The 13,424-nt window shown below is 42.7% G+C and overlaps 1 protein-coding gene across 5 annotated transcripts in view; it reads left to right on the plus strand.

Moving 5' to 3' along the window:
- The window catches only part of CLIP1 (CAP-Gly domain containing linker protein 1), a 155,254-nt gene that overhangs the window by 139,737 nt on the left and 2,093 nt on the right, over positions 1-13,424 (plus strand). For all 5 annotated transcript variants that reach the window (XM_032168438.2, XM_032168440.2, XM_058425517.1 and 2 more), the window contains 4 exons: positions 7,780-7,897; positions 7,983-8,133; positions 8,730-8,779; positions 12,817-12,941. In XM_032168438.2, the coding sequence (XP_032024329.1) occupies positions 7,780-7,897; positions 7,983-8,133; positions 8,730-8,779; positions 12,817-12,941 (444 nt within the window). The remainder of the gene's footprint in view (positions 1-7,779; positions 7,898-7,982; positions 8,134-8,729; positions 8,780-12,816; positions 12,942-13,424) is intronic.

The raw sequence follows: 13,424 nt of genomic DNA on the forward strand, positions 1-13,424 counted from the left end.
TTAGTAGAGACAGGGTTTCACCATCTTGGCCAGGCTGGTCTCTAACTCCTGACCTCGTGATCCACCTGCCTCAGCCTCCCAAAGTGTTGGGATTACAGGTGTGACCACTGCACCTGGCCTGTCTGCTCTTTTAAAATGTGCGGTTTTTGTTTAAAGAATGTCTGTGCTTTACACGGTGCCAAGCAGGTTTAGTGGGTGCTACTGCTGAGAACCACAGCCTGTCCAGCAGTTGCTGCAGAATACTACATGGGCATGTATCACAACAGCGATGTGCTTTTTTGCTTATTAGAAACAACACTAAAACTAAAAACAAACCTTAAAGAATAGCATAACCAATGATTCCCAGCCCAGCCAGATGTTCTCCAGGGAACTTGAAAAGTGATGCCTAGTTTGCCATGCCTAAACCTCGTTTCTGTTTATAGCCACAGTTCTGTCTCTGTGGGCCTTGGGGTATTTAATTTTACATAAATAAGGTTTTTATTTCTTTTTTAAAAAAACCCTTATGTAAGGAGTTATCAAGGACATGTGAAAAAATAAATAGGGCTTGTTCCTGCAGCATTCTGGCAAGGGAGCTGTGGCCGGGCACAGTGGTTCATGCCTGTAACCCCAGCACTTTGGGAGGCCAAAAAGGGAGGATCACTTGAGCACAAGAGTTCAACCAGCCTGGGCAACATAGTAAGACTGTGTCTCCATTTAAAAAAAAAAAAAAATTGGGCGCTCTGGCTCACGCCTGTAATCCCAGCATTTTAGGAGGCTAAGGCAGGCAGATCACTTGAGGTCAGGAGTTCAAGACCAGCCTGGCAATACAAAAATTAGGCCAGGTGCGGTGGCTTACACCTATAATCCCAGCACTTTGGGAGGACGAGGTGGGTAGATCACGAAGTCAAGAGATTGAGACTATCCTGGCCAACATGGTGAAAGGTGAAACTCTGTCTCTACTAAAAATACAAAAATTAGCTGGGCGTGGTGGCACGTGCCTGTAGTCCCAGCTACTCAGGAAGCTGAAGCAGGAGAATTGCCTGAACCCGGGAGATGGAGGTTGTAGTGAGCCAAGATCGTGCCACTGCACTCCAGCCTGGTGACAGAGCAAGACTCCGTCTCAAAAAAAAAGACTAGTATCTCCCTACATTTATGTAGCACTTCATAATTCACACATTGATCTAATCTCAAAACAATCCAGTGAGATATAATGGTGGAGCTTGCATTTTTATTTTTATTTTATTTATTTATTTATTTATTTTTTGAGACGGAGTCTCGCTCTGTCACCCAGGCTGCGGTGCAGTGGCGCAATCTCGGCTCACTGCAAGCTCCGCCTCCCGGGTTCACGCCATTCTCCTGCCTCAGCCTCTCCGAGTAGCTGGGACTACAGGCGCCCGCCACCACGCCCGGCTAATTTTTTGTATTTTTAGTAGAGACGGGGTTTCACCATGGTCTCGATCTCCTGACTTTGTGATCCGCCCGCCTCGGCCTCCCAAAGTGCTGGGATTACAAGCGTGAGCCACCGCGCCCAGCCGGAGCTTGCATTTTTAAATGATGAAAGTAGCTGGACATGGTGGCACATGCCTGTAGTCCCAGCTACTCAGGAGGCTGAGGTGAGAGGATCACTGGAGCCCAGGTATTCAGTGCTGTGTAGTGCACTCTGATCATGCCTGGGAAGAGCTGCTGTACTCTAGCCTGGGCAACATGGCGAGACTCTGTCTCTAATGTAAAATAAATACGTAAAATGATGAAACAACTAAAGCTCAAAAAGTTAGGCAAGTTGGCCAAGGACTCAGGACTAATAAAAGACAGGTTCAGGCTAAAGACTCAGGTCATCAGATTTTTATGCTGGTTCTCTTCTCAGTGAATTTTTAAGCTTTTTATTTATTTATTATTTATGTGTATCTTTTTTAAAAAGAGATGATGTACTTAATGATGAAGTCCTTATCATGTAACTTTAAATTACATGCCTTTCAAAATATGGTTAGGCATGGGACATTTTTCATGGCTTAAAAAGATGGAACATGGCCAGGTGCAGTGGTCCACGCCTGTAATCCCAACACTTTGGGAGGCTGAGGCAGGTGGATCACCTGAGGTCAGGAGTTTGAGACCAGCCTGGCCAACATGGTGAAACCCTGTCTCTACTAAAAATACAAAAATAGCCGGGCATGGTGGCGGGCACCTGTAGTCCCAGCTACTCAGGAGGCTAAGGCAGGAGAATCGCTTCAACCCGGGATGCAGAGGTTGCAGTGCGTCGAGATCATGCCATTGCACTCCAGCCTGGGCAACAAGAGCAAAACTCCATCTCAGAAAAAAAAAAAGAAAAGAAAAGAAAAAAAAAGATGGAACAAATTTGGGGGCTATGAAGTTGTCTCTTCTACTTCTCTCTGTTCCTGTTTTATGTCCTCAATGTTTAGGAGGATGTCTCTTGAAAATCACTCTTAATTTTCATCAGAAATTATAGATAAGGATGACTTTTTCTGGGAGTGAAAATTTCACTCCTAGTTTCTCATATGTAGAAGTATTTTTTTGTTTGTTTGTTAATTAACCCTTATGGAAACTTATTTCTATTTTAGAAACCTGAATGTAAATGGATTTTAGCTAATACTTCATAGCCAATACCTTCATTGCCTTCTAAAAGTCAGTTTGATAAAGGATTCATATGTAGGCCTATGTGTGTAATGGTTAAATAAATATGTCAACCATTGAGTACCAAAAAGAACTTAATATACTATTAATTTAAAAAGCCTTGCAAATACTTACATTGTGAATATTTGAAATGTAGTTGGTCATGCAAGAACTGACAGTTTAGTCAACACTTGAATTCGGAAGTGATCGTTAAACATACAAAGTTAAGATAGTAATAGAATCACTATGGCCAAATGGTCATGATATTCAAGTGCAGAACTTACTCCCAACTGTAGGATTAAACTGGTTATCATTAAGAAATTAGTAGAATCCGGCTGGGCGCGGTGGCTCACGCCTGTAATCCCAGTGCTTTGGGAGGATCACCTGAGGTCAGGAGGTCAAGACCAGCCTGGCCAACATGGTGAAACCACATCTCTACTAAAAATACAAAAATTAGATGGGTGTGGTAGCGGGTGCCTGGAATCTCAGCTACTCAGGAGGCTGAGGCAGCAGAGTTGCTTGAACTCAGGAGGTGGATGTTACGGTGAGCCAAGATCGTGCCACTGTACTCCAGCCTGGGCAACAGAGCAAGATTCCATCTCAAAAAAAAAAAAAAGAAAGAAAGAAAGAAAAAGAAATTAGTAGAATCCTTCTTTATTTGCTGTGGGGTTTTTTTTTTTTTTTTTTGTAACTTTAAACATTGAGTTGCAAGCAGTATGTAGTAAAAAGTTTTTCCCCTGGCCAGGCGCGGTGGCTCACGCTTGTAATCCCAGCACTTTGGGAGGCCGAGGCGGGCGGATCACGAGGTCAGGAGATCGAGACCACGGTGAAACCCCGTCTCTACTAAAAAAATACAAAAAAAAAAAAAATTAGCCAGGCGCAGTGGCGGGCGCCTGTAGTCCCAGCTACTCGGGAGGCTGAGGCAGGAGAATGGCGTGAACCCGGGAGGCGGAGCTTGCAGTGAGCCGAAATTGCGCCACTGCACTCCAGCCTGGGCGACAGAGCGAGACTCCGTCTCAAAAAAAAAAAAAAAAAAAGTTCCCCAAGCATAAAAATGTAATCATTTCTTTGAAAAACTCTCAAGTTGGGTAAGCCTTTTAAAACAGGCTGTAAGAGTCTAATGGGTAAAGCAGGGTATGCCTTGTGTTGCTCTAATTGCCAGAATTGGGGGAGTTTGTTCATCTGTGCCTGTGAAGCCTGATGCAGATCTGGGAGCTGGTTTGGTTTTGCTCCCTTCTCCAGGCTTTTTAGTGTCAAAGAAGGGGCTCCAAAGCCAAAGCGCGAGGCATGGATTTTTGGAGTCAGAATTCATCCTGTCAGTGCCAATGCAGGATTTCTGTTAGGAGTAAAAACTGGTTTGGCAATAAAGCCCCCAAATTCTGAAGAGGTCCCGTGCTACTTCAGCTCATCCGGCTCACTGTGGGTTGCTAACTGTCTGACTGTCTCCGAGCTTGCGCTACTTACCAATGCTCATTTCACCCCTCTCTTTTCCCTTTCCTACTCTTGCTTCCTTTGCTATATCTGTGTGTCTTTAATGGTAAGACTAAAGAAAGTCTATCCACGTTATAATAAATAAATTTCATATATTTTTAGTAAACCAAATTGTTGTATATATTTTTTGGCTGCCTTTGTCCCTCTGTGTCTTGCTTTTGTTTTGTAAAATATTCTCAGCAGTATATATATATATATATATACACAAACACACACATATATTTCCTTTTTATATCTATATACAGCAAAGAACTTCAGTGCAAATTTAGTCTCCTTACTGTATTTGCATTTCTCTTCATGGTTCTAATATTTGGTTCTTGTTATCTTGCATTTTTAAAGCTTGCCCAGTAACACTTTAAGGTATTTGCTTCATTACTGGAATTTATTTCTTATATAAGTAGTAAGGAAAGAATCTGGGTAAAATGTTCCCTTGGGAGATGGAGAGAGAAAGATTTCTGTTCCCTCTATCCCTTCTTTCATGTTATGTTTATTTTCCCTTCTTGATTTTTTTTGGTAATACCAAGTCATTCCAGCTAATGGCTTAATACGATTTGTGACTCAAACGTCAGTAATGTTGGCATAGACGGTGGTTTAATTTAGTCCCTCCTGGTGGTTTGCACAGTGGAATTGGAGCTTAGAGATGGTCTAAGAAGCTAGCAATGACAATGGGTCACAAAGATGAGCTGCCAGAGTCTACTTATCCTGTCATTTGCTGTATAAATCACAAGTCAGATTTCTTTCTTAACCATGCACGTGTTGGCAACTTGTATAAGAAGCATTCTGGCAGCTATCTCCTTAGAAAGCAGCCAGGCTGAGAGGTAGTGTGTGTATGTGATGATGAGCAGAGTTTGTTTGGTGGCCCCAGAGAAGGACACCTGTTCCTTTTTCCTTCTGCCAGCTGGAGGTTTATCCCTCCCCAGCACTAAGCATCTGTGGGATCTTGGCCAAATAGAGTCCTGATTATAGGGAAATCTAAATCTCTTCTTGACAACCCCCAAATCCTGGTATTTTTTTAGTAAAAACATTTAAAATTACATTTTTCAAATTTGAGTTGGATTTATAGCAAGTGAAGCTCTGGAAATCATTTTTTTAATAGAATCAACTACTAAATGCGTTTAATAGAAACATAAGAAACCCAGGATTTTTTTTTTTTTTTAGACGGGGTCTTGCTCTGTTGTCCAGGCTGGAGTGCAGTGACACTATCACAGCTCACTACAACCTCAAGCTCCTGGGCTCAAGCCATCCTCCCGCCTCAGCTTCCCTAGTAGCTGGGACAACAGGCATGCGCTGCCATGCCTAGCTAATTTTTTTTTTTAAGTTGTTGTAGAGATGGAGGTCTCACTGTGTCAACCAGGCTGGTCTCGAACTCCTGGCCTCAAGCGATCCTCCTGCCTTGGCCTCCCAGAGTGCTGGGATGACATGGATGAGACACCATGCCTGGCTGAAACCCAGGCTTTATTGCATCTTTGGATGTCATCAGATATTTTTACTTCCCAGGTGGCAAAAAGCACCTGTACATTCCTTTCATTTAAGTTGCTGTGTTAACCTAAGCAAGAGCCTACGTCCTAACAAGGTTACTAGCTTAGTAATTTACCCGCACTGATGCCCACCCGTTTCCAGTGCGTGAGTAATGCTGGGGTTTTTAATTCAAGAAATTTCTGTCTCAGATTCTTTTCTTACTACTTCTCATCCTGGAGTGTAAGTGTAAGCCACACAATGAGATAAATACAACACTTATATTTTCATCTTTGTGTAGTTTCAATTTGCCATAAGTCATGAGATTTCTGTAACTTGTGTGCCGGATATCTTGGGTCTCACTAACCAGACATACATTCTGCCGTTTCTAACCTGGGCCTCAGTTTTCTGTTCCTCCAGTTGGTTCCAAAACAGACAACCAGTACATCCTCTGCATTTTCCCAGTTCCTTGGAATAGAACCAGGTGTGATTTGGCTTCTTGTTAAGGTTATGACCACTCACTGATGATTGTGCTAATGTAGTGTCTTAGGTTGTATGGCCTGTGGCCTAGCCTAGGAAATTTTTCTCCAGTTTTGTTTTTCCTAAAGTATTTTTGTCATTTTCCTCTCGTGTTTCACACTGCGTGTCATTTAAAAAACTTTTTATTTTAAAATAATTTTAGATTTCCAGAAGAGTTGCAAAAGTAGTGCATCCAGTTCTCATAGACCTTTCCCCAGATGCCCCTAATTGAACATCCTACACAGCCCCGGCACACTCAGCAAAACTGAGAAATTACCATGAGCAGCATACTCTCAAATGAAACAAGGGACTTCATTCAGATTTCACCAGTTTCCTCACTAATGTCCCTTTGTGTTACAGCATCCAAACTAGGATCCTGCCTTGCAGTTAGTTGTCATATCTCCTTTGTCTTCTCTGTATGTGACAGTTCCTCAGCCTTTTCTTGTATTTAATGACCTTGGCATTTTAAAATGCATAAACTTTCAGTATGGCCGGCTCATGCCTGTAATCCCAGCACTTTGTGAGGCTGAGGTGGGCGGATCACTTGAGGTCAGGAGTTTGAGACCAGCCTGGTAACCAACATGGTGAAACCCCATCTCTACTAAAAATACAAAAATTAGCTGGGCATGGTGGCGGGCACCTGTAATCCCAGCTACTCAGGAGGCTGAGGCAGGAGAATCGCTTGAACCCGGGAGGCAGAGGTTGCAGTGAGCAGAGATAGCACCATTGCACTCCAGCCTGGGCAACAGGGCGAGACTCTGTCAAAAATAAAAATAAAAAACCCCACAACTTTAAATAGGTACACATATGTAAACACATGCTCTTCGGGCTGTTTTCACTGTCTCCTGCATCCCTCCCTGTTCCTCCTCCATCTTTCCCTTTCTCTTCCCACTCCCACAACCCTCTCATTAAAGGCCTCATCCCCGCCCTATGCTGATAACCAAGTGCTGAGTCAGGCCAAGAACATAAACCAGGCGCTCTGAATTTCTCCTTCCAGGCTCCCCATGCTTTCATTCTGCACCTGAGAAAACCATTTTAACATTTTCTGTTCTAGCCTTTATGTAATTACCATTAATTTCTGTGAACTAATTTAATGTCCTCTTCAGAGTCCATGGCTGGAAAGTAGTAATCCTTCAGTTTGAGTAATAATAATAATCTTTACTACTGTTTTGGCCCATGACATCTTAAACACCCATTCTTGGAACTTGCTACAAAAGTTACTGAAATTAGTGAGAACCAATTGATATTTCCAGCATAAAGCTGCTCTGCATGACATCTGTATAACTGCTTTGCATGTGTGTATTTTAATTGTCGTTATTGCTTGGTAATAATTTATTCAAGAATTAACAAAATTCAGCACGGGGGTTAGATTTTAGTAGAATATTGGGGAGGGTGCAACCGTTTTTTCTTTTTTAATTCTACCTCTTCCAAATTTATTAACTTGTTTCTTTAAGTTCAAATGGATACAATCACATGCAGACTGTGGCATGTCTATGCATAGGTAAACTTTTTCTCCCCTCACAGTAAGTAAAATTTCAAGTAAAATTTTGTGAGCATAATGACCTTAACTCCCTGTAAAACTTCCCTGTTATGCTTTTTTTTTTTTTTTACATTAACTAACATTAATTATGTGTTTGTTCTAGAACAGTTGTACACTGACCAGTCTTTCGGTTGATTTGTGGAACTTTTAACTCTTTGGTCTTTTAGAGAATCCAAGTTCATCAAAGACGCAGATGAAGAGAAAGCTTCCTTGCAGAAATCCATCAGCATAACTAGTGCCTTACTCACAGAAAAGGATGCCGAGCTGGAGAAACTGAGAAATGAGGTAGAGGACCGCCCAGGGTGGACGAGCTTTCACGCGGCCTCCTTTTGTTCATACCCCCAGCCTAAGCTAAACAACTGTGTTTCAGGTCACAGTGCTCAGGGGAGAAAACGCCTCTGCCAAGTCCTTGCATTCAGTTGTTCAGACTCTAGAGTCTGATAAGGTGAAGCTTGAGCTCAAGGTAAAGAACTTGGAGCTTCAACTCAAAGAAAACAAGAGGCAGCTCAGCAGCTCCTCAGGTAAAGGGCGCCTGCCCAGTGCTTCTCTGTACACCGCGCCTCCTCCCAAGGAGCCCTTTCTAGTAGAGATGCTCTTCGAAGACAGCTCTCATGCTGCCCTGAGCCTGACTCTCCTTAGCTCTTCCACCACTTACTCAATCGAGGGCTAATCCCACGTGCCTGCCATCCCCGTTCCTGGGCCTTCTTGTGGTCTGGCGATATTGTCACAAACCTACTATGATGGCTGCCTGCTGCCATCCAGACTGGGGGGTCTTAAAGTACATAACAGTGCAGGAGAAGAGGTGGTCCCTTTTGTGAAGAAGGGTGGATTGCCTCTGTACATTCAGATGGACGTGACAGGCATCCTTACCCAGGAGTTAGCAGGCCTGAGGGAGAGCACATGAAGGGCAGGGCTGGTGTCTGTGAGACCCTGTAGGGTCCCGCAAGGGGACAGGAACTCATCCACATGTGCTCAAAGTGGTGCATCTGGGAAGTCCACAGGAAAATGAGTTTTGAACACAGGCCCTTTCACTGCAGTTTAGATTGTGATTAAAAATATACATATATTCTCCCTCCACTTGTTTTTTTTTTTTTTTTTTTTTTTCCTCAAATATAAGGTAATACGGACACTCAGGCAGACGAGGATGAAAGAGCCCAGGAGAGTCAGGTAATGTTCCTGCCTTATTGCTTTACTTTTTTGCTATTTTTCAAAATCATTGTATCTTTTGGTTTATTTTCCTTCTCATTTGATGGGGTTTGTATCATTCAGTCTTTTGAATGGGTAATACATTCCTCTAGTCCAAACATTAAACAGAATTAAAAATATATACATTAAATGTCTTCCTCCAAACCTTCTGTGTCTTCTGCCCAGTTCCCAACCCTGCAAACAGTTAATTACTGTTATTAGTGTCTTTCCTTTTCAGAGATTTTTTTAAATGTGTATATAAGCCAGCACTAAATACAGTCTTCCCTCCCTTTTTTTTTTTTTTAACATAAATAATGGCAGGCTACATAAACGGTTCTGCACTTGTCTTTTTTATAGCTAGGTAGTGTTCCATTATGTGGATTTACTATAATTTAGTCAGTTCCCTATTGGTTGACAATGACCCTTGGGATGTTTCTGATCCTTTGGGTGTATTATAAACAATGCTGTAAGGAATTATCTTGGGCAGCTGTCATTTTATATGTTAGTATTTCTGCAGGATGAATTCCTAGAAGTAGAATTGCTCTGTCAAAGGGTTTGTTACTCATCTTATCCTTAAAAAGACTGGTTTCTTAAAAACTCAGTCTCTTAAAGCGAAAATTAACAAAACAACTTTAGTTTTAAACTAAAAATGGGATTAGGCCAGGAATGGTGGCTCATCCCTGTAATTCCAGCACTTTGGGAGGCCAAGGTAGGATGATTGCTTGAGCCCAAAAGTTTGAGACCAACCTGGACATAGCGAGACCTCATCTCTACAAAAAAAAAAAAAAAATCCTGTAGCCCGAGTGACAGAGCAAGACCCTGTCTCAAAACAATTAATTAATTAAAAAAAATTTTTTAAGGGCCTGGGCCAGGTGCAGTGGCTCACGCTTATAATTCCATCTCTTTGGAAGGCTGTGGCAAGCGGACTGCTTGAGATCAGGAGATCGAGACCAGCCTGAGCAACAATGGCAAGACCCCATCTCTACAAAACATAAAATTAATCAGACATGGTGCCATGCTCCCGTAGTCCCAGTTACCCAGACGCTGAGGCAGGAGGATCACTTGAGTCCAGAAGGTTGAGGCTGCAGTGAGCCATGATCATGCCACTGCACTTAGGCCTGACTGACAAAGCAAGAACCTGTCTCAGAAAAAAAAAGGTGGGGTGGGGGGCCTGGGCACAGCAGCTCACACCTGCAATCCCAGCACTTTGGTAGGCCAAGGTAGGCAGATCGCTCGAGCCCGAGACCAGCCTGTGCAACATGGGCACTCCAAGCTGGGTGACAGAGCAAGACCCTGTCTCAAAACAAACAAAAATTTGTAAAAAGGGATTATATAAAGGCAAACTATTCTGTACTTGGAAATATAATTATATATAGCAACAAACATCCATCTTTTAATATACTTTGTATGTATTAGTCATGTTCAAAATTCAAAAGTACAAAAGCCACATTTTATATTTAAATAAAAGAAAAACTCACCTTGAGATTTTAGTTGCCAGACACCTCCTTTGAGGGGCACGAAATGATTCAACATTGTACAAACTTACTATGGATTAGCATTGTCCTCTTTGTATGTCTACTGGGCTTAATAACTAACAGTGTCTTCTCTTCCCCCTTCCTTTCTGCTTCGGTATGTTTCATCTGCTGCTGACAACACTTTTCTTCCAATCAGCAAATGGTTCGTTTCATGTTTCCTAATTTGCGTGCAGGGGGGTGTGTGTGTGTGTGTGTGTGTGTGTGTGTGTGTGTGTGTGTGTGTGTGGTTTCCCACTATACTTACGTCCATTTTGTGGCTTTTTCTTCTTCCTGAAATGGAGCTCTTAACACGATAATGACTTAGAAAATGCACTTTGAGAAGTGAAGATAGACTCAGTAGGTCTGCCTTCAGAGGTGGCCTCCATGATGCTGGGATATGCTGCAGAGAAGGACTGCAGTGATTGCTAACTTTGCTTCATAACTCCCCAGCTGGAGAAAAAGACCTAATATTTCTTTAAAAAGTAAAATATTTATGTATATGTGTGTATATATCTATATATATTTTAAGTATTGTAAAGTGGGATCTTTCAATTTAGAGAAATGAGACCTTTTTATGATTTGTAGAAGAAGGAAGAAATTTTTTGTTTTTAAGTCATAGTGCCCTTCGATTGAAAGGAAATCTTCGGGACAAGAGCGGTGCCTCCTGTTGGCCATCTTGTTGTCCCCGCTGCCCCAGGGCTCTTGGCATGGGCACTCTCCCTCTGGGTGGTACCTGAACACCGCCTCGTTGGTGTGCCTGACTGTCTCTCCTTGGTTGGGAGGGAGCTTTAGCCTTCTCCATTTTCCCTGAGGACATGTTTACTTATTGCTCCACCATTACCAGTCAGTTGATAAATGACAGTCTGAAGGAAATTTCCATGTGACTTTTTCAAATCTGCAGAACAGAAAAGTCCTGGATGGATTGTAGAGTTTAATGGAAGAACTAACCTTTTTATGCATTGTGTGTGTGTGTGTGTGTGTGTGTGTGTGTGTGTGTGTGTGTGTGTGTGTATTTTTTTTTTTTTTTTTTTTTTGAGATGGAGCCTTGCCCTGTTGCCCAGGCTGGAGTGCAGTGGTGTAGTCATGGCTGACTGCAACATCCGCCTCCTGGGTTCAAGCGATTCTCCAGCCTCAGCCTCCTGAGTAGCTGGGACTACAGGGATAAGCCACCACACCCAGCTAATTTTTGTATTTTTACTAGAGACAGGGTTTCACTATGTTGGCCAGGTTGGTCTCGAACTCCTGACCTCAGGTGATCCACCTGCCTCCGCCTCCCAAAGTGTTGGGATTACAGGCATGAGCCACCGTGCCCGGCCAATATTTTTTATGTGGTAGAATGAAAACAAACTTGTGCCCATATATTCAGAAATATAAGATTATGACTTCTGGAGAATGCAAGTTTTTTTTTTCCTATTTAAAAAAATGTTTCTTATATTTTTTCATGAATCAATAGCACTCCACCAACCCACAGATTTAGATGTTTAGGAATAATTTCAGCTGGATACAGTGGTCCACGCCTGTAATCCCAACACTTTGGGAGGCCAAGGCAGGCAGATCATGAGGTCAGGAGTTTGAGACCATCCTGGACAATATGATGAAACCCCGTCTCTATTAAAAATACAAAAATTAGCTGGGTTTGGTGGCACGCGCCTGTAGTCCCAGCTACTCGGGAGGCTGAGGCAGGAGAATCACTTGAACCTGGGAGGCAGAGGTCACAGTGAGCTGAGATCGAGCCACTGCACTCCAGCCTGGGCAGCAGAGCGAGACTCTGTCTCATAAATAAATAAATAAATAAATAAATAAATAAATAAATAAATAAATACATGGCCTGGCACCGTGGCTCACACATGCATTCCCAGCACTTTGGGAGGCCGAGGTGGGTGGATCACCTGAGGTCAGGAATTTGAGACCATCCTGGCCAACATGGTAAAACCCCGTCTCTACTAAAAATACAAAAATCAGCCAGGCATGGTGGCGCACGCCTGTAATCCCAGCTATTCAGGAGGCTGAGACAGTAGAATTGCTTGAACCCAGGAGACAGAGGCTGCAGTGAGCCGAGATCCTGCCACTGCACTGCAGCCTGGCAACAGAGCGAGGAAAAAAAAAAGAATAATTTCATTTGCCTTAAAAACAAATGAAGTTTACCCATGTTACACCTAGAAACATTCAATGAAGTGTAATTTAAATGTTTTTTTAAAATATAAAATAGCATCTCCTCAGTAAGGAACATTTGAAGAAATCTGAAAGGTGTGAGGAGGTAAAAGAAACTGCCATAGCCTTACCACCTAGACATGGCCTCATTTAAGTTCAGCTCTTGACTCACACGATCTCAGCATGCCTGTCCTCCGGGAGAGTGAAAAGCATGGGTTCCTAATAGCCACTGTTGGCCCCTTCTGCACACTTTGCCGCCAGAGCTTAAAGGTATAAACTTCATGACTTCTTGATGCCCCCGCTTATATATATTCTTGATATTTTACACATTTTTTTTTTTTTTTAACAAATCAGATTGATTTCCTAAATTCGGTAATAGTGGACCTTCAAAGGAAGAATCAAGACCTCAAGATGAAGGTGGAGATGATGTCAGAAGCAGCCCTGAATGGGAACGGGGATGACCTAAACAATTATGACAGGTATTTCATATGAAGACATACTGATTGCTGTAATCCCAGCACTTTGGGAGGCCGAGGCAGATGGATCACTTGAGGTCAGGAGTTCGAGACCAGCCTGGCCAACATGGTGAAACCTTGTCTCTACTAAAAATACAAAAGTTAGCCAGGCGTAGTGTTGCATGCCTGTAATCCCAGCTACTTGGGAGGCTGAGGCAGGAGAACTACTTGAGCCTTGGAGGTGGAGGTTGCAATGAGCCAAGATTGCACCACTGTACTCCAACCTGGGTGACAGAGCAAGATGGTGTCTCAGAAAAAGCCATACTGATTGGAACCTTAGTTTCATCAAAATAAATATGTTTTTAAAGTGAGCTTCTCTAGGGGATTGTAATTAGCTGCAACAAAAAAACCAAATGTTTTGTGGTTCCTTTGCCATAAATAGATTTCCATAAATCTGGCAAGCTAGTGAGAGGAGACTACAAATGGTTTGACATGAAAATTTTAAAT

Source organism: Hylobates moloch, unplaced genomic scaffold (genome assembly GCF_009828535.3).
Source record: "Hylobates moloch isolate HMO894 unplaced genomic scaffold, HMol_V3 SCAFFOLD_12, whole genome shotgun sequence".
NCBI lineage: Eukaryota > Metazoa > Chordata > Mammalia > Primates > Hylobatidae > Hylobates > Hylobates moloch.